Genomic DNA, 21,282 nt, shown 5'->3' with positions numbered 1-21,282 from the left:
GGTGCAGTGTTTTTGTTGCTATTCTTTTTACTAATTAAATAATTTCTCACGGACCTTTTAAAAAAGTCTATGGCCACATATTTCATAAGTAGTGTGAAGGTCTTAGTAAGTCTTGGCTTTGGTGGATGTTGAAAGGTGAGAAAATAACCTATATTAAAATGTTTATTCAGTTGTAGATTACATAGTAATATATATGACAATTTAGAAAAGGAATTTGCATTATTTGGGAGGAGATAAAAAAGAACTTCTCAATAGATACCTCAAAAACTCCACTTCCTCCTCTACGCTTCGGCAGTGGCTACCAAATATACCTTTTAAAGTTTTATTTATAACTTTATAAGAAGTGCTTGTAGTCTTATATTTACTAAAAGTAGTTCATTGGGGCAACAATGCTTATGGGATGCTAGGATTTTAATGTTAGCATTTTTGGGGGGGGTATGAAATTTGTGTAGGGTGGCTGGGATTATTTCTAGCTCTATACTCAGCAGTGCTTGGGGAACCATATGTAGTGTGGACATTAAACTCTTTTGACTGTGTGCAAGGCAAGTGCCTTTCCTCTCTTTGGCCCTTAAGTGTTGTCTTTTTACTTCATATTTAAATCAGGTTTTTGTTGTTTGTTTTGGGCTACTGCTGGCTCAGTGCTTGATGGTACTAGGGGGGGATAAAAAGCATATGATATTAGGGATTAGACTAGGAGCACCCATTCTACTTTCGCCGTTCTGTTTTCTCCTTTAAGCAGGCAGAGATCTTAAAACAGGAACACTTGTTGCCCTTGGTTGATCATAGAATTGGATACTTATGTTGGAATGAAGGAGTATAGGCATTGTTACTGAAGGTGTTATCTATTCTGTTCCTAATTGTCTCTACGAATATGAAATTAACTCCATTTTTAACAATTATATCTAAGAAATGTGGAATAAGTATTCTCTTAGGTTGAGTACAGCCCTAATCTTACCAGTTAACTTTATGCAGCATAAAGAAAGATTATTATTTGTTTTTTCTCTTCCTTTCTCTGCCTTTAGTTGACATCCTCAATTTTAGTTTTTTGAGCTTCATCATAATTACAGAAACTTATGTGCACTAGAAGAAAATTCTTAAAGTTTTTAAATATATTAAGATTAATAAGATTAGGGTTCCAGAGAAATAGTACAGTGCATGTGACTGATCTGGGCCAAATGCTGACATGCCATATGATACCCTGAACCCTACCAGTAGGAAGCCCTGAGGACAGCCATGACCAAATTGAAGATTAAGACCCCCCCCAACCATAGTGTTATAAGCCACTTTCTCTACTATTAAAAATTTGCTTTTGAAACACTCAATCTGAACTAGGTTTTTCTGACTGCTATTCTGAATAAACTTAGATTCAATTTGTAAATCTGAGGAAGTGAAATATTTATTGGACAACTTAAATTTAATAATAATTTTGGTTTGCAGGTCAAAAAGTGTTTAATGATAAAAGTAGAACGATTTGTTTCAGGCATTTTATTGTTTTGTAGATCAGCAATTTATGTTGAAAAAATGCCCTGCTCTGCTTCAAGAAATGGTAAATGTAATCTGCCAACTAATAGTAATGGCCCGAACCCGTGAAGGTGAGGAACAAATGTAATTAATTATATTGTCCTTTTGTTTCCTTTTCTTTTTTAAATGATTTTTGTTTACTGTGTATTTTGACTTTTTTCTTGTGAGCATAGCATATTACTCTGATAGTTTAAAAAAAAGTATGGATACTTAGTATAATTTTCTGTAAATTCAATCTGCTTTTCCCAGTTTTCATGGTTTCTTTCTTTTTTTTTTTTTAATTTACAAAATTATTCATGATTGGGTTTCAGGCATACATTGTTTCAACACTAATCCCTTCAGCAATGTCCATTTGCCTCCTACCCATGCCCTTCATACCTCTGTTTGTCTCCTTCCTGCCCATCAATCTGCTTCTACAAGTGGACCCTCCCCTTTTCTTTAGGTTTTAAAAAAAAGCATTGTGTTTTACATTACTATTGCTAGTAGGTAAAGGCTTAACCGCCTTTTGCATCTCCTCCTGGTTGAACACTTCCCTTTGCCAGTGGTTCTTCCTTGCCCTTTCTCCCAGCCCTTTCAGTTGGCATACCTCCGAAGTACCATCCCAGCCCTTTCAGTTGGCATATCTCCTAAGTACCAGTTCTCGTGTTTTTGTTTCTACTCTTTGGGTATTATTCCATCTTTGTGTTTATTTATATCCTGTATATATCTGCATAGGAGAGAGATCTTTCTGTGTTCTCTTTTCCTCTGAGCATGATATTCTCCAGGTCTCTCCATATAGCAGCAAGTTGTATGACTTTTCTTATCTTTTTATTAAGTGTTGTTTCTTTCCTTTATTTTGCATTATGTAAAGTCTTCACTATAACCTGTAATTTTGAATATACTTAAGAAATGCTGGGCCGGAGAGATAGCATGTAGGCAGAGCGTTTGCCTTGCATGCAGAAGGATGATGGTTTGAATCCCGGCATCCCATATAGTTCCCAAGCTTGCCAGGAGTGATTTCTGAGTATAGAGCCAGAAGTAACCCCTGAGCGCTACCAGGTGTGACCCAAAAAACTAAAAAAAAACAAAAAACGTTGCTGTTTATTATTGGTTTATTATTGTTTGTAAAGATTTAGTATAGTGACTTTCTAAATATTTTAAAAATTAGATTCTTTATTCCATCAAGAAATTTGAAATAGTTTTTTAAGTGATGTAATAACAATGATTTACCTGGCATGTATTTGTTGCATGAAGGGAAAAAGGAAGGGAGTTTGTGAAATGAGATAGAATGAGAAAGAGAAAAGGAGAGGGGACTGAGAGAAAGGAGAGCAAACAAGTTAGGTGGTTATTTTTGTGTTTTTTTTTTTTTTTGTGTGTGTGTGTGTGTGTTATGAAGATGTCAGGTTTTAGCATGATGTTAATATGTTCAGGATATTGATGATGTCCCATAATTTATTATTATGGGGAGGTGATTCAGAGACTTTTAATATTAAATCACTAATGTACATTTGACCTCATTTGTAGTTTTAGTATTTTTCCAGTAACTTTGAAAGAAAAAGCAACATGGTAATGTTAAAATGTGAGGTTTTAAGGATATTGGTGCAAGTCTTGTTTTGACTTTTTTTTTCAGTAAATTAATACTTCTGATTATAGACAAAGCCCAGCTTTTTTTTCTTTTTGTGCTTTTCTTCCTATTCTTTCTAAGAAAGGGAGTTTCGTGCTCCAACTTTGGCATCCTTGGAAAACTGCATGAAGCTTTCCCAAATGGCTGTGCAAGGTCTTCAGCAGTTTAAAAATCCCCTTCTGCAACTCCCTCACATTGAAGAAGACAATCTCAGAAGAGTTTCTAATCATAAAAAGGTAACTCTTTGCTACTCTAAAATAAGTGTTTATCCTGTAAATGAAATAAGTTTTCTGGAAGTAGCTATTACAAGTTTCTTAGATTTAGAATGTCTTAAAAGAAATTGTGTTTAAAAAAAAAAAAGAAATTGTGTTGAACTGGAGTGGTGATAGTGGTGCAGGTAGTAGGGCGTTTGCCTTGCACTCGCTAACCTTGGACAGACTGGAATAGCCCTCCAAGTCTGGGATGATTTCTGAGTGCTTAGCCATCACTGGGTGTGGCCCAAAAACAAACAAACAAAAAAGTAATTATGTTAACATCTATTTTTCTTTTTTGGGGCCACACCGGGCAGTGCTCAGGGGTTACTCCTGGCTATCTGCTCAGAAATAGCTCCTGGCAGGCACAGGGGACCATATGGGACACTGGGATTCGAACCAACCACCTTAGGTCCTGGGTCGGCTGCTCACAAGGCAAACGCTGCTGTGCTATCTCTCCGGCCCCTATGTTAACATATGTTAACATCTTAAATAGCTATTTCATAACTATTAAGTGATTTTACTACTTTGAGATCAATATGTGGCAATTTGTTCTATGTATTGTTATCCAACATAAACATATAAAGTAAAAAATACACTATTTACTTACCATTCATTCACTTATTTGTGGCTTAAAGATAGGCCCTGACTAGAAGTTAGGTATTCAAAACAAGTAGGTCAAATAAATATAATTTTTTTTTTTTTTTTTGGTTTTTGGTCACACCTGGCAGTGCTCAGGGGTTACTCCTGGCTCTACGCGCAGGGGGACCATAGGGGATGCTGGGATTCGAACCACCGTCCTTCTGCATGCAAGGCAAATGCCCTACCTCCATGCTATCTTTCCAGCCCCTAAAGATAATTCTTATTTAGGCATCTAAAATAAGACATGATAATGAATCTTAATATTTATCTATTATCTATTTATCTTAAGATAAACAGGGAGAAATAATAACATTATCTGTAGTGCGTGCTTTGTATCAAGGGTGCCTGTGTTTAGTTCCTAGTGTCATATGGTTCCCCTTAGCCTTGCCAGAGTGATCCCCAAAGTGCCTAGCTGGGAAGTCTTCCTAGAGCACCACTGAGTGGCCAAAGACAAAACAAAATAGAAAAATAGAGATTTAGCAGAAACATGTATAAATGATAATTTGAGGAGATAGAAGAAAAGACTAAGAGAAGTTGTAATTTAGGTTTTAGTTTAATTTGGTAAATTTGGTTTTATAATTTTGATTTCAAACATTACTCTGTAGAATATTGCAGACATTGCATTTTATAATTATATAAACATATATATATATGTTTATATAATTATATATAATTATTTATAATTATATAAACATATATAACAAGGTAGAATTAACAAATATTAGAAATTTGCATGAGCTCTTTGTTTTTTATTGCCCCTTATATATATAAATTTGATCTTATTTTAAGTCATAGTTTAACATCGAAGTAGCTATTATTTAAAATAGCTTATGACTTAATTCCTGCATCTATCATGCTCTATCCTAAGTAATGATTTTGCTAAAATGATATTTCTGCTATTATAGCTATATTTAGAAAAGAACTAAAATGATAATATACATAAAATGAGGTCTATGGGTATATCTATGTTTGAAGATACATTTCATACTTTTTAAAAATATATGAAAATAAACTTAAAAGTCAACAAGCTGGGCCCGGAGAGATAGCACACCGGCGTTTGCCTTGCAAGCAGCCGATCCAGGACCAAAGGTGGTTGGTTCGAATCCTGGTGTCCCATATGGTCCCCTGTGCCTGCCAGGAGCTATTTCTGAGCAGACAGCCAGGAGTAACCCCTGAGCATCGCCGGGTGTGGGCCCCCCCCCCCAAAAAAAAAAGTCAACAAGCTGAGCTATCAATTGAAAATAATTCTTGGTTCAAGATTCTATTTAAATATTACTACTTATTTTTTTTGGGGGGGGCACACCCATTTGATGCTCAGGGGTTACTCCTGGCTATGCGCTCAGAAATCGCTCCTGACTTGGGGGGGGGGCCATCTGGGACTCTGGGGGATCGAACTGCTGTCCTTCCTAGGCAAGCACTTGCACGGCCTTACCTCTAGCGCAACCTCTCCAGCCCTGCTTTTTTCTTTTAAGTTTTCCTTTTCTACTTTCTGATAAACCAGTATTAACTCTATACTAAAAATCCTAAATTTAAGATATTTTTTTAGAAAAAGATTATAGTTATATTTTCTGTGTTAAAATGCTTATCTTTTAAAAATTGACAGATTTAAAAAAAATTGATAGATTTTTAAAATCCAGAGCAATAGCACAGCAGGTAAGGTGTTTGTCTTGTACCCCATCGACCTGGGTTTGATCCCCACTATCTCGTATAGTTGCTTGAATCTTCCAGGAGTAATTTTTTTTTAATTTATTTTGGTTTTGGATCACTTGGGTTACTCCTGGCTCTATGCTCAGAAATCACTCCTGGCAGGCTCCAGGGACCATATGGAATGCTGGGGTTTGAACCACCATCCTTCTGCATGCAAGGCAAATGTCCCACCTCCATGCTATCTCTCCAGCTCTTCCAGAAGTAGTTTCTGAGCACAGAGTCAGGAGTAATCCCTGTATACTACAGGGTGTGGCCAAAAGCAATAAATAAAAATTGACAAATTTAGTCTTTGTAAACTTGCTAATAATTTGTCTTTTATGAAAATTTCTATAACTTGGGAATTACTTTCTTTTTTCTCTTTTTAAAAATGTAGTACAAAATTAAGACTATTCAGGATTTGGTGAGTTTGAAAGAAGTAGATCGTCGCAGTCTACTACACTTCCTCGAAGACGAAAAGTATGAAGAGGTTATGGCTGTCCTAGGGAGTTTCCCTTATGTGATGATGGACATAAAATCACAGGGTATGTGGGAGGATTCCCTACTGAACATTGATCCCCTTTTGATAATTGTCTCGGTTATTTAGCTCAAATTTCTTGAAACACTTCCTTTTAAAACATAACTTGTTTTAAATTTTTGTTTAAATTTTGCAGAAACTAAAATTTATCAGATTTACCATGAAAAAAAGTTTGCTTAATAAAGAACACTTATAGAATCCTACTTTTATTATCGTAATGGGATTAATCTGAAGATCTTATTCTGAAGTGTACCTTTTGGTAATCTTTTAACTTTTAAATAATGAAAGTGATTTTCAGATATAATGAAAAGGTTTTGAAGTGTGTCCATGGTTAGCATGAAAAAAAAAAAAGCCAAGAAAACACTGAAATGGTAGTCCTCATGTTATATTTTGTTTTAAAAAATCTGAGTTTAAAACTGGCAGTGCTGTTATCTGACCATGGACATTTGACTTTATTTCTGACCATCAGCAGCTTCTTTAAAGTGGAAGGTTTTCTTCCTTTTATCTCCTTCTCTTAAATTGATATTTATAGCCTCTAGAAGGACTACTCCCATTTTTTGCTTTTTTGAGTTTTGGCCTCCCCTCCTATTTTTTTTCTTTTCGTCAAACAGAATCACATAACTTGAATCATCTTGTTCTGCCTCACAAATTGAGGGGGAAATAATGGAAGGCACCAAAACCAAACAGTCATATGAACATTGAGTAGAAATAAAAAAGAATCAGAACTAGGTACCAAATCCAAAGCCAAAGACAACAGGATCGATACCTAATCTACAACAAGCTAGATACAGAAGGGACTATATATACTAGCAGCCTGGGGGGCAAAGGAGGGGGATATGGGATGCATGCTGGGAACAGGGGTGGAGGGAGGACAACATTGGTGGTGGGAATGTCTCTGATTCAATGCCACTATGTACCTAAAATATTACTGTGAAATATTTGTAATCCACTTTGGTCAAAATAAAAATTACTGAAAAAAAAACACAAAAAAATAAAAACAAAAGTGGAAGTAACATTAGAGCTATTTTGAAAATTAAAATAGAATAAGAATAACATTAAAAATTAAGTGTCAAAGACATCCACTAGAAAGTAAATTATTTATTGAGTAAGCTCATAGCATGTTTAGATAGGTTCAGCTTTGTTAGCATTGACAATAAAACTTTATTTTTATTTTTATTTTATCTTATAGTATTGGATGATGAAGATAGCAACAACATCACAGTAGGGTCTTTAGTTACAGTGCTGGTTAAATTGACAAGACAAACAATGGCAGTAAGTAATTCATTTTTTGTGCTTTAAAAAATTGTGTGTGAAGTTATTTTTTCTCTCATAGTCAGAATTAATTTTTATAGCTTTCCCACACTTTACATGCAAACATTGAAAACAGATGAATTTTTTTTTTTTTGTTGTTGTTGTTTGTTTGTTTTGGGGTCATACCTGGCAGTGCTCCGGAGTTATTCCTGGCTCCTCACTCAGAAGTCACTCCTGGCAGGCTCAGGGACTATATAGGATGCCGGGATTCAAACTGGGGTTCGTCCTGTGTTGGCCACATGCAAGGCAAATGCCTTACTGCTGTACTATCACTCTGGCCCCAGACTAATTCTTCTTATAATGATTTAATTTTTTATAAATAATTTTAATAACAAGGTTATGTAGGTAATAGTTCTTAAACTATAAGCACTAAACATTTTTCCCACAAACTTATTTAATCAAACAGTATTCTGGTTCTGGAAATTAAACTAAGGGCTTCAGACATGCAAACCAAGTTATGTACCCTATCAGTTTTTTTATTTTTTATTTATTTTTATTTTTATTTTTTGTCCCCCAATTCACAATACAGATCAGGCAAAGGGCCTGTATTGAGGTGTATATGGGGTGCATTTACTGTACCTCCTCTTTCTATACAGTCAGTGTAAAGAACACAGACTGTGGTGAGAATTGGGAGGACTTTTCTTATTTATTTATTTATTTGTTCGTTCGTTTGTTTGTTTGTTTGTTTATTTATTTATTTGTTTATTTATTTATGGTTTTTGGGCCACACCTGGCGGGGTGTGGCTCAGGGGTTACTCCTGGCTATCTGCTCAGAAATAGCTCCTGGCAGGCATGGGGACCATATGTGACACCAGGATTCGAACCAACTACCTTAGGTCCTGGATTGGCTGCTTGCAAGGCAAATGCTGCTGTGCTATCTCTCCGGCCCCATTTTTTTTTAATATATATCCTTCACCAGTGCAATATTTCCATGAACAATATCCCAAGTGTCCTTCCTCTCCACCCCACACCGGCCTGTACTCTAGACAGGTAGAAAGCCTGCCTATCAGTTTTTTTTTTTAAAGATTTAAATCCTATATCAGTTTTTTAAAGATTAAAAAAATAGCACAGCGAGTAGGACTGGCACATGGCCAAACTAGATTTGATCTCCAATTCATTATGGTTCCCTGAGCCTCCCAGGAGTAATTTCTGAGCACAGAGCCAGGAGTAACCCCAGAGTGCTGGTGAGTATGGCCCAAAATTAAAACCCAAAAACTAACACACACACAGAAAATCCTTTAATTTTTATTGCAAGAAAAGGCCTGTGTGTGTGTGTGTATGTGTGTGTGTGTTCATGTGTTATTGGGGACAACGACTCAAGCAATGTAAAAATATAGAAAAAAACTACAGTCTCGGTTTGTTGAGTTTTTGAACCACACCTTGTGATTATTTCTGCTCTGAGCTCAGGTGTTGTGAGGAAAAATGGGATGTTTGGAGACCAAACCCAGGTCAACTTTGAGCAAGGCAAATCCCTTAACTGCTGTACTGCCACTCCGGCCTTAGAAACTATTCTCTGAACTCTATGAGATTATCAGTTTTAAAGTTCATACTTTTAGCTTGTGCATGAAGATAATTACTTTTTTTTAAATCAAGGATCTCCCCTCCTTTGACCCTCTTGCCTCAGGAAGCCCTTTGACAGCCCATATAATCAGAAGTCAGTTTTGTATGTTATCTTTTCAGATCTTTCTGGTTCTTGTGTTTATTTTGTGGACTTCTTAATGCACGTATACTGTATATATACTTATATGCTTGTGATTATTAGGTGGATCTTTGTAATGCACATTTTTGTGTATATACATATGTACACAAAACTTTTCATTAAATCTAATTAAGTTGTATGTGCTTTCCACATCTTGTTTTTTTTTGACTTCTATTACATACTTAACTGTATTTCTAAGTTACAACCATCATAAAGTTGTAGTGCTTTGACTCAGGTAGATTTGAGGCTTTTCTTCTTGGGGTATCTGACAATTTTTAGGTTTCTTATGCTGCATTTAACCACATACCTTAAATCTGTTAGAAAAAACATATTTTATAGTAGGATAAATCAAATCAAAGATGTGTTTTTGTTTGTTTGTTTTTTTGCTTTTGGGACCATACCTGGTGACACTCGGGTTACTACTGGCTATGCATTCAGAAATCACTCCTGGCACGGGGGACCATGTGGGACGCCCGGGGATTGGACTGCGGTCCTTCCTAGGCTAGCCACGTGCAAGGCAAACACTTTACTGCTTGCACCACTGCTCCGGTATCTCAGAGATGTTTTTTTTTATGGCAGCAAGTAGTAAGCATATGTATAATAAACACTGGATAAAGGTATATAGTCTGTGAGAAAAGAAAGCTCTAAACCAGCCATAAGGATTGGTTTCAGAATTCAAATTTATACTCTTTTCTTGATTTGAAATAACATTTTTTTGTTTGTTTTGTGTTGCTCAGGAGTTATTCCTAGCTCTGCACTCAGGAATTACTCCTGAAGGTGCTTGGGGGATTATATGGAGTGCTGAGTATTGAACCTTTATCGGCTGCATGCAAGGGAAACTCCCTACCCACTGTATTACTATTATTCCAGTCTTTGGAATCCTATTCTTAAAAAGTGAACAGAAATTTGCCTTTGGCTGTATAAGGCTAGAAATAGTAAGTACTGATGAACTGTGGAGAAAAAGAACCTTTTTCACGGTGGCTTTTAGTTTGAATTCATATAGCCTCTATGAAAAACAATATTAAAATTTCTCAAAAAATTAAAAGTAGAACATGGCACACCAATTCTCTCTTAGGTATCCATCCCAAGAACACAAAAACACTATATTCATTATAGCCCACTTTCATAATAGCCAAGATATGGTAAAAATTCAGATTGCTAAGGGACAGCTAAAAGATTTGTTAGTTTGCAGGTGGAATTCTACTCAGCGTTAAGGAAAGATGAAATCTTGCTTACGCATGGAACTAGCGGGTGTCATGCGAAGTGAAATAAGTTGGACAAATTCCGGATGATGTCACTCATGTAATTTATTCAGAAGTTGAAACAAGGGAATGGACAGTACCCAAATGAACCTGTAGACTGACCACAGGAGGTGCTGAAAAGGTCCTAGGGGTTGTGAGAATACTGGGATTTAAGTGAGTAAGTTGTGGTAACACGTGTCAGTAAAACATATAAACATACTTGTGTAAACTTCTTATCTCAGTTAAAAATAAACTTAAACAATTGACCTTGAGCTATTGACATTTTTAGACTAGTAGCTTTAGAAAAGGCAAAACTGGAGTCAGAGTGATAACACAACAGTAGTAGGGCTTTTGCCTTGCATGTGGTCAACTAGGAAGGGACCTGGTTCAGTTCTGGCATCCCATATGGTCCCCCAGCCTGCCCGGGGTGATTTCTGAGTAACCTTTAAGCACCATTGGGTGTGGCCCAACAATCAATAAAGTTAAAAATAAAAAGGCAAAACTGCCCAGAGGAAGAGAAATAATCAAGTTAAGGTTTTTCTCACAATTTAGAGGTAGTGTTCTTGTGAAACCTTTTGTATTTCAGAACTGCCCAAACAAAAGAGAAGTTTTCCTTAATTTACATGGAAAATATTTTGAGATTCATAGATCAGAAAAAATAAACTTGTTTATCATAACAAATAGCACAAAACCTAAAACAGCATTACCTTGTATTAAAAGTAGGATTGAGGGCAGGAGAGATAGCATGGAGGTAGGGCATTTGCATTGCATGCAGAAGGACAGTTGCTCAAATCTCGGCATTCTGTATGGTCCCCCAAGCCTGCCAGAAGCAATTCCTGAACATAGAGCCAGGAGTAACCCCTGGGCGCTGCTGGGTGTACACACACACACACCCCTCACCCACACACCCCTCACCCCCACCTATACACATACACACCACACATACACCTCTCTCTCTCTCTCTCTCTCTCTCTCTCTCTCTCTCTCTCTCTCTCTCTCTCTCTCTCTCTCTCTCTCTCTCTCTCTCTCTCTCTCTCCCTCCCTCCCTCCCTCCCTCCCTCCCTCCCTCCCTCCCTCCCTCCCTCCCTCCCTCCCCTCCCCTCCCCTCCCCTCCCTCCTCCCCCCTCCCCCCTCCCCCCTCCCTCCCTCTCTGCCTCCGTCCCTCAGGGCCTCGAATCCCTGGATGGTAGAGCTCAAACTCCAAGAGGAATAAAAGAGAGCCTTGGTTTCAGAAAAAAAGATACCATGTATAAATTAGTTTGGTAGAGGGAGGTTTCACTTGCTGCTTAACTTGCCTCAAAACAATTGCAGAATATATTTTTTCCTGTTGTCATCTTTTGTATTCAAAGTAAGATTTCTCTGGCTTTATTTTAACTTGCAAAACCAACCTTTTTTGCCAGCAACCTTTCTCTAAAGTTTAGATTGTATATAATTTACTTCGTACAGATTATGTCATTTCTAACAGTTAATGATTTAAAAATGGTTGTGGTTGTTTCCCAGTGAATCTATAAAGCAGGCAGGCAGAGGGCCATGGTTTGCTGACCCTTAAGTTATATTTGTTTTTATTAACTTTATTTTTATTTATCTATTTATGTAATTTTGTTTTTTGGGTCACACCTGCTGGCACTCAGGGGTTACTCATGGCTCTGCATTCAGAACTCTCCCCTGGCAGGCACGGGGGACCATTTAGCATGCTGGGTTTCAAACCACCGTCCGTCCTGGGTCAGTTGCATGCATGGCAAACATCCTACTGCTATGCTCTCTCCCTGGCCCCAATCCTAGGGAACTTATTAAATACACAATCCATGTAATTTGCTCTATTCTTAGATTCTTGGTGGATTTTTTTTTTCTTTTGAATCTTCTATATTGATTTTAAGTTTTAGATGGTTCTATTTGACTATAGGATATGTTTTTTTTCTTGGTGTTTTGCTTCTGGTCAGTAAGCAAAGCCAATAAAAATAAGAGCCAGTAAGCAGTACACGACAATAAAAATTAAACTAATAATTGACTTTAGTAAAGTTTTAATGTTAGAAAATACATTTAAATTAAAATTGCCATGTTTGATGAATGAGAATAAAAGAGAAAACTGAAACTTTGAATTATTATTTTTATTTTATATATTTAGTGAAGGTAAGTTTGCTTTCAGCAAAGTGAGAGAGACTGGGAGATAAGATAGTTGACTTAAAAGTCTGGTGTGCATCCACCAGAAAGAGGACCTTGTTTAAAAATAAAAGGGAGACAGATTTCACACACTTAAGAGTTGGGGAAATGCCTGAAATATTTATTACAAGCTTTAAAAAAAAATCTTGTGTGTGTTTTTTTTTTTATTTCACACTCGGTGGTGCTCTGGGACTACACCTATTTCTGTGTTTAGGACTTGCTTCTGACAGTGCAAGCATGCACACTAGCCTTTTGAGCTATCTTCCCACCCCCATAAACTCTCAAATATATTTTAATTCATAATATATCTTAAGTCATTACATTTATGAAAATTAAGTAGAACAAATTTACATTTATTCAAGGCAGATATGAGAAATTTCCTAAGGTAATGTCTGAATTATCATTTAGTAATTGCTAAATTAACACATAGCTGATTACTTGAATAGTATTTTAAATCTCTTGGCTTTCCACCTCCACCCCTAATTTTTTTTTATTTGTTTTTTGGGTCACACCCAGCAGTGCTCAGGGGTCACTCCTGGCTCTACGCACAGAAATTGCCCTCGGCAGGCTCCGGGGGACCATATGGGACACCGGGATTCTACATGCAAGGCAAACGCCTTACCGTTGTTCTATCTCTCTGGCTCCACCACCCCTAATTTTTACTAGTACACACACACACACACACATACACACACACACACACACATACACACACACACATATACACACACACACACACACACACACGTAATAGAAACAAAGGTTGACAGACCTATTTTTCTTCTCATTGCCTCTAGGAAGTATTTGAAAAAGAGCAGTCTATCTGTGCTGCAGAGGAACAGCCAGCAGATGATGGGGTAAGTACTTGGATTTTCTTAGCTACGTTATCTATCTTGATGAGTGCATGTTTGTTATCTGATTGCTCTGAGAGTATAATTCAGCTATTTTCACTAGAAAGTTGTAACTCCTAGATGAAATCACTGCTCTCACTTCTGTGTATGTGTGTGTATGAATACATATATGTATACACACATACATATATATACATATATTTGTATTTGATTTTATAGCAGGTTGACACTAACAAGAACAGGACAAAAGGAGTATGGCAACAGAAAAGTAAAGGACCCAAGAAAATGGCTAAATCAAAAAAAAAGAAACCTTTAAAAAAAAAAACTACACCAGTGCCCTTAACACAATCAAAGCAACAGAAACAAAAGCAGGCAAATGGAGCCATTGGAAGTGTAAGTTTATTATTGAAATTATTTTGTATCGAGGGATAGCATACACTAAATTGCTCAAATTTTAGGTGTGTTAAGTCCTAAAGTTTTACATATGTAAGTACTGTAATCTACATTGATCAAGACTTTTTTTCTTTTTTTTTTTGGATGTGCAGGGGGGTGTCTTTTGGGGCCATACTCAGCAGTGCTCTGTACTTATTCTTGACTCGGTACTTGTGCTCAGGGGGGCCATATGTGTCATTGGGTTTCAAATGGGTGTTGGCTACATGCAATGCAAGCACCTATGCAGTACTCTTTCTTTAGCCTCTGCCCCAGTTTTTAAAAGGCTCTCTAAAATTGCAGTAATGATTTGTTATAAAAAAGTGACCATAACTCTGTGCAAAGCTGTTGTGAGATACTTTAGCATTCCATTGATCTTTTTGTTTAAATATTCTTATGCTATGCTACATACTAATTTAGCTGAGTTTTGGTAATATCAGTCCTCAAACTCTCCTTTACACTTAACTTACATTGACTACTACTACTAAACTTTTTACATAAACTTAACAATTTTCATTAAAAAAATTCCATTAGATAGGTATCTCATTGAATTGGTTACCTGAATTCACATGCTAGCAAAACCGAGTCTCTATTGTTTTTCTATATTATTTGTGTGTGCCTTAAATTTTCTCAGAATTGTTTTATAATTTCCATTGCAAAGGTATGTCTCATTTAGATTCTTCTGATATTGGAATCAGCATTACAAAGAACAAAGGATTTATATTTAGGACTGGAGAGATTGTATAGGGGTTAAGGTGTTTGCACTGCATGCATCTAACCTTTAGCTAATCTAGGCATAAGCCACAAGTGATTCTTGAGTACAGTCAGAGTTAGCCATGAGTTCTGCTGGATGTGATCCTCCTCCCCTCCAGGTATGTTCAATGTTTATTGCTGGTATAGAATAGGATTTTTTAAATTTTTTTCTTGTTTGCCCTTTTGGATTTTTTAATTATTTTTCTCGTTTGCCCTTTTCTTGTCCTTTTCTGCCATGACCCCAGGTTTACGAAATGAACATTTACTGATAATAAGTCATAATTTTATTTTATTTTATTTTATTTGGTTTGGTTTTTGGGTCATACTCGGCCACACTCAGGAGTTACTTCTGGCTCTATGTTCAGAAATCGCTCCTGGCAGGTTCGGGGGACCATATGGGATGCCGGGATTCAAATCACCATCCTTCTGCATGTAAGGCAAATGCCTTACCTCCATGCTATTTCTCTGACCCCATAATTTCATTTTAAAACAAAATTTTCACAGCATGTCTCATGCATGTCAAGCATGCATTTTTTCACTGATTCCATGCTGGTTCTATTTATTTTCTTTGAATTTAGTTTGCTTTTTTTTTTCATAAACCAGTATTTTGTTAGGGATATTGACCTCCCTTAACTGCATTATACACTTAAATTTTTTTTTGTTTTCGTTTTTGGGCCACACCTGGCGGTACTCAGGGGTTACTCCTGGCTATCTGCTCAGAAATAGCTCCTGGCAGGCACGGGGGACCATATGGAACGCCGGGATTCGAACCAACCACCTTAGATCCTGGGTCAGCTGCTTGCAAGGCAAATGCCACTGTGCTATCTCTCCGGCCCTATATACACTTAAATTTTTTAATTAAATTAAAATATCTGGTTTATAATATCATTAATAGTTTCTCAGGGATAATTCCTACATTATGCTCTTACCAGAAAGAAATTTTTTTCACAGAATTTTAATATTTTCAAAACATTACTCTTATAATAAACTTCCGATTTCTTTCTGTAAATAAAGCATATTGCATAATTGATTCTGTTAAAAATTTTTTGGGATGGGGCCACATCCAGTGGTGCTCAGAGGTTACTCCTGGATCTGCACTCAAAAATTGGTCGTGGCAGGCTTGGGGGTTCATATGGAATGCCGGGGATTGAACCCAGGTTCGTCCCAGGTCATCAGCGTGCAAGGCAAATGCCCTACCGTTGTGCTTTGACCCCCCTGTTTAAATTTTTGAGCCATACCAGCAATGTTCCTATCTCAGTGCTTAGGAACCACTCCCAGTGGTGATTGATGGGGATCATGTGGTACTGAACTAATTCACGCCTTCCACATGCAAAGCCTCTTCTTCAGCTCTTTATGTTATTTTCCTGACCCATAATTGTTGCTTTTGAAAGATGTCTTTTAATAGTCATTATGTTGTAGACTACTTTTTAAATAAAATACTTTTATGAACTATGAAAAATGAATAAATAGTATGACATATAAGTCAAAGTCTCTAGACTTTGACTTTCACATATTTATTTACAAGTAGGAATCTTCATAATTCTCTAAAGCACTGTATAAGTAGTATCTTTTGGCGGGGAGGGTTGGACCAGACCTGGTGAACTCCTGGCTATGGCTATGTACTCAGAAATAGCTCCTCGTTGGGAGACCATATGGGATGCCGGGGTCGTCCTAGGTCAGCCATGTGCAAGGCAAACGCCCTACTGCTGCACCACCACTCTGGCCCCAAGAATAATAGATATATTTGTTTTTGGTTTTTGAACCACAGAGCAGTGCTTGGGGCTTACATCCATTTTTGTACTAAGGAGTTAGCTCTTTGCGATTCTCAGGGATCTTATGGGCCTCAAACCCTCCTGCATCCCAGACATTTTCTTTAGCCATTTAGCTATGTCCCCAGTTAAAAAGAATTATTTTTTAGGGGTGGGATGCCATGCCAGGGATTCAATTTGGGCCTCATGCATGCAGGGCATGTACTTTGCTGCTGAGCCACATCCCTGGCCCTGAACGGGAATCTTTAACCTTGAATCAGCTTAATTGTATTGACAGTAAATTAGCTTCAGGGCTTCAGAATGGTAATATATTCATTGCAATCTACTGAGAGCTTTTGTGGTTGCTTTTTCATTCTAGGAATCTGCAGTAAAGGAAGATGAAGAGGAAGTTTCTGACAAAGGCAGTGAGTCTGAAGAAGAAGAAACTAATAGAGAGTCCCAGAGTGAAAAAGATGATGGTAGTGACAGAGACTCTGATAGAGAGCCAGATGAAAAGCAGAACAAAGATGATGAAGCAGTAAGACTTAACAAGTTTTAAAAGTCGATTTTTAAATACCTATGATTAGAGTTTTGGCTTTCATTTGATTGTTTTAAACAGTATCAATATATTTTATAAAACTGTTACCTTCTCAGAATATTTTGGGAGGGGTCGTCAGAGTTCAGAAAAATGGCTTCTAGTAAGGATTAGAAATTCTGATTTTTTTTTTTTTAATTTTTGCTTTTGTTTTTGTTTTGGCATCACATTGTGTGGTGCCAAGAATTACTTCCTGGCTCTGCACTCAGGAATCACTTCTAGCTGGCTCGGGGGACCTTCTAGAATGCTGGGGATTGAATCCAGTTTGGCTGCATGCAAGGAAAATGCCTTCCCTGCTGTGCTATTGCTCCTGCCCTAAATTCTGATTTTCTAAGTCATAAATTGCTAGGGAGAATAGAACTTGAGTTTGAAATAAATCATTTTGGTCACTTTCTCATTGTTCAGTGGTGATGATGGTTCTGGGAATGATTAAGGAAATGTGGTTGGTGAACTAACAGTTCACTTGGAAGTTTCTCATAGATTGCTGATAATGTTTAGGGCAAACAAACTTACTGTGGACTCGATGGTCAAGAGGATGGTTAACAGAAAAGCTAAGATTTACAGAATTCCACCTTGATTAAGAGTTATATAAACCATTAAGAAAAGGGAGTGTTCCTAAGGGATACATTATGATTTTATGAAAATAAATATCATGATGTGTTGAACATGATTTATGGGAAGCTGTAAAAAAGGATGTTTAGTGGACAAATAATGCTCCTTAGGGACTCATTACAAATGAACCCTAAACTAATCAGCCTTCATGCTTATGCTGCTCTTTTTGACTGGGTCTTACTCTAAACTTAACCCTTGTGGTTTCGTAGAGAAAAGGACATCCTTTGAATAATCTTTCAGGCCAAAAAGAGAGGTAAGGGTTAAGGATGAAAGTATAATAATACAACTGTACAACTGTTCTTCGCAAGGGTGTGGGTGGGTAGGAGGGCTGGGATACTTTTTAACGAGTTGCTTGCCTTTGATTGTTTTTTTGTTTTTTGAGAGTTAATTTGATTGTATAGAAATTAAAGCATAAAAAAAGTTATTTGCCAACTTTGCTTTGAGAATGAGTTGTCATAAGCCTTTTTAAATAAATTAAGGTTAGTAGAGATGATTCTGAAGGTTTTGACAGACTGGTTTTTTTGTTTGTTTGTTTTTTGTTTTTGGGTCACACCCATTGACACTCAGGGGTTACTCCTGGCTATGTGCTCAGAAATCGCTCCTGGCTTGGGGGACCATATGGGACGCTGGGAATTCAACCCAGGTCTGTCCTGGGTCAGTTACGTGAAGGCAAATGCCCTACTGCTCTGCTATCACTCTGGTCCCAACAGACTGATTTCTATAGATGATTAAATATACAGAGCTCAAAGAAATCTAGATAGTTTGAAATAGCTAAAATGAAAAAAAAAACAAGGAATTGAAAAGAGAGGTTAGCATCAGATATTTGGTGGCTGTGTTAATTGATACCAAAAAGGTTGGATTTAATTAATTTAATTTGAGAGTGGTCCTCAACAGTACTCAGGCTATAGTTAGCATTGCTTGGGGAATTGACCATTGAACTTGGAGCACAGGTAAACTTGTAAACAAGGCTTGCACTTCATCCTTTGAACTATCTCTGCCCCTGGATTTGATTTATTAAAGGAAGCATTATAAAGATTTCACTAGGATTGTTAGATTGATCAGTAGTAGTAGTTATTATTGTTGGAACAACAACTGAATGAAGGTGGAAACTCCTCAAAATGACAAAACACATTTCATTAAAATTAAATTCAAAATAATTTAATTTTTATTAGGAATGGCAAGAATTACAGCAAAGTATACAGCGGAAGGAGAGAGCTCTACTTGAAACCAAATCCAAGATAACACATCCTGTTTATAGCCTTTACTTTCCAGAGGTGAGTGGTATATGCTTCGTGTTTTTCTTATCCCATTTATATTTTCTTCAGATATTCTTCATTTGTCTTTTATTCCTCTAGTACTATCTCTGAAGGTCTGAATATGGTCTGTTCCTGATTGGCCACATTTTAAAAGGTTTATTTACAAAGTATGTATGATTGTTTACAAGGAATTGTTAACTTCAGTTTTTGCAGTTTCTTGTAGTTTTGTTTTTACCAGATTACTAAGGATTATGCTTAACGATGACAGTGATTTCATAAACAGTTCATACTATCCTATTTTGCATGTCATTGTTCATATTTTATAACTATATAGCTATTGCAAATATACTTCTTTTTTAATTTTTATTGTGAACAAAGTGAATTACAAACCTTTCACAGTAATATTTAAGGTACATAGTGACAATGAATCAAGGGCATTCCCACTACTAGTGTTGTCCTCCCTCTACCCCTGTTCCCAGCATACATCCCATATCGCCCTCCTTTGCTCCCTGTATTGCTAGTGTAACTGGTCTCCTCTCAATCTAGCTTGTTGTAGACTGGGTATTGATTCTGTTGTCATTGGCTTTGGGTTTGGTGTTTAAATCTGATCATTTTTTATTTTTACTCCATGTTCATACGACTATTTGTCCTGGTACCATCCATTTTATTTTTCCCCTCAAGCAAATTTACTTCTATGTAGATTTATATAGGATGAAAAAAATTCTTCAGGGCCAGAAAGATATTACAATGGGTAGGGCCTGTGTCTTTCATTTTGCCAGCCCCCAGTACCACATTATGATCCGTTGAGTGCAAGCAAGAGTGATCTTTGAACATAGTAAGCCCTGAGAAACCTCCAAGTGTGGTCCAAAATCTAAAGACAAAAAAAGGGGGGAAATTCTTACATTTTTCCCATATCTTTTCTCTGAGGGTTGTTCACTAGTCACCCATAAATAAACAGTGGACTTCCTCTGATCTTGATAGGCAATTCTATGGCTCTGAGACCAGTTTGAGTCCATAAAAACTCACTATGACTGAACCTTGAACTCAGGATAGAGCTTTTTTTTTCCTGTTTCTTCCTTGGCCCTTGTTTACTTCATGGATGAAGCCTGCTAAATTTTTGATTCCATTGTTGTAATCCCAAATTATACAGACCCTAGTTAACATTTCATGAGAGAGAAGTTTCCCTTGCATTCTCCTCTGTTCCAAGGGATTGACATAAGTAAGGCCTCTGAGCTACATCCCTCAGGCCTCAATTTTTAATCTCTTTAACAGGTCACATTATCTTTCAAATTTTGGATTTGCTTGACAATTTTTTTTTACATGATTGTGGATTGAGGTTAATAACTTGTTGCCTTTAAATTCAGGAAAGCTGTTCCTCAGATTGTCTCACAGCTTTGCCACAGAACTGCTCACCATTCATGTTTGGCAGGTGACTTCATGTCTAAATCTGCTTTATGCTTTAAGATGTCAATCTAGAGTTGCTGGGGGCTGCTAAAGGCATTTCTTTGTAATTTGGCATTCTTAATAAATAAATGAGTGATTCTGCACAGACTGTTGTTTTGACTTGGAAAGAACAAGACCCAGACTTTCATCATACCACACACACTGATCTTTTGGCATGTCCTGAGCTTTAGCTCATCTGTTAGGGGCATTTTGCCCATTGCAGTGGTAGTTTGCCAACACCAAGGCTTCTGAAACTAGGCAAGTAAATTCTACTCATTGATTTTGAAAGTGCCAAGATATGCTTTATGCTGCATAATTTGTATCCTTATGACAGTTTCATTTTATACCATGCCTGGTTAATAATCAAAACATTCATTCACTTTCTTAGAACATTTTAGCAGTGAAAATACTCTCCACTTTCATTAATTTGCATCTGTGACGAACAGCTCAAAGTACATTTATCAAATCCATTTCATTTAGAACTTTTCTACATCTATCTGTTTGCCTGTCTTCCAATCTGCTTAGTCTACCATGTTATATACGTAAAGTATTGAGGATATAATATTAACCATTGACTTTCATTTTTAATGTTGAATATAATATAAATGATTGGGGATCTTATATATATAGTTTAAAGTGCAGATAATTGGGGTCAGAATGATAATACAGTGGGTAAGATGTTTACCTTGCACGAGGCCAACTCAGGTTTGGTCCTTGGCATCCCATATAGTCCCAATTGCAATTCTCAAGTGCAGATCCAATAGAAACCCCTGAGCATAGTGCTAGTGTTGTTCCAAAACCAACAACCAACCAACCAACCAACCACCCAAACTAAAAAGATGCATATAACTGGTAGAACATCTTTTCTGCTTTCAGCATTTGCATCAGACATATAGGTGCAATGCCATTCATTGAATTTACTAAGCTTCTTATTAACTATTGTATT

At 36.9% G+C, this 21,282-nt stretch overlaps 1 protein-coding gene and 1 non-coding gene across 2 annotated transcripts in view; one reads left to right on the top strand and one right to left on the bottom strand.

Annotated features, from left to right (window-relative positions):
* The window catches only part of SEC63 (SEC63 homolog, protein translocation regulator), a 66,013-nt gene that overhangs the window by 34,540 nt on the left and 10,191 nt on the right, over positions 1 to 21,282 (top strand). Inside the window, exons 11-18 of the mRNA XM_049771173.1 lie at positions 1,500 to 1,592; positions 3,206 to 3,360; positions 6,098 to 6,245; positions 7,428 to 7,510; positions 13,447 to 13,506; positions 13,720 to 13,893; positions 16,810 to 16,968; positions 18,810 to 18,911. Of these exons, the coding sequence (XP_049627130.1) occupies positions 1,500 to 1,592; positions 3,206 to 3,360; positions 6,098 to 6,245; positions 7,428 to 7,510; positions 13,447 to 13,506; positions 13,720 to 13,893; positions 16,810 to 16,968; positions 18,810 to 18,911 (974 nt within the window). The remainder of the gene's footprint in view (positions 1 to 1,499; positions 1,593 to 3,205; positions 3,361 to 6,097; positions 6,246 to 7,427; positions 7,511 to 13,446; positions 13,507 to 13,719; positions 13,894 to 16,809; positions 16,969 to 18,809; positions 18,912 to 21,282) is intronic.
* LOC126007827 (small nucleolar RNA SNORA51) lies at positions 8,054 to 8,186 on the bottom strand. The gene has a single exon (XR_007495308.1). It is a non-coding gene; the product is annotated as a small nucleolar RNA SNORA51 (small nucleolar RNA).

Source organism: Suncus etruscus, chromosome 4 (assembly GCF_024139225.1).
Source record: "Suncus etruscus isolate mSunEtr1 chromosome 4, mSunEtr1.pri.cur, whole genome shotgun sequence".
Classification (NCBI taxonomy): Eukaryota; Metazoa; Chordata; class Mammalia; order Eulipotyphla; family Soricidae; genus Suncus; species Suncus etruscus.
The sequence above is the reverse complement of the archived record's forward strand: the minus strand, read 5'-3'. Positions and strand labels throughout refer to the sequence as shown.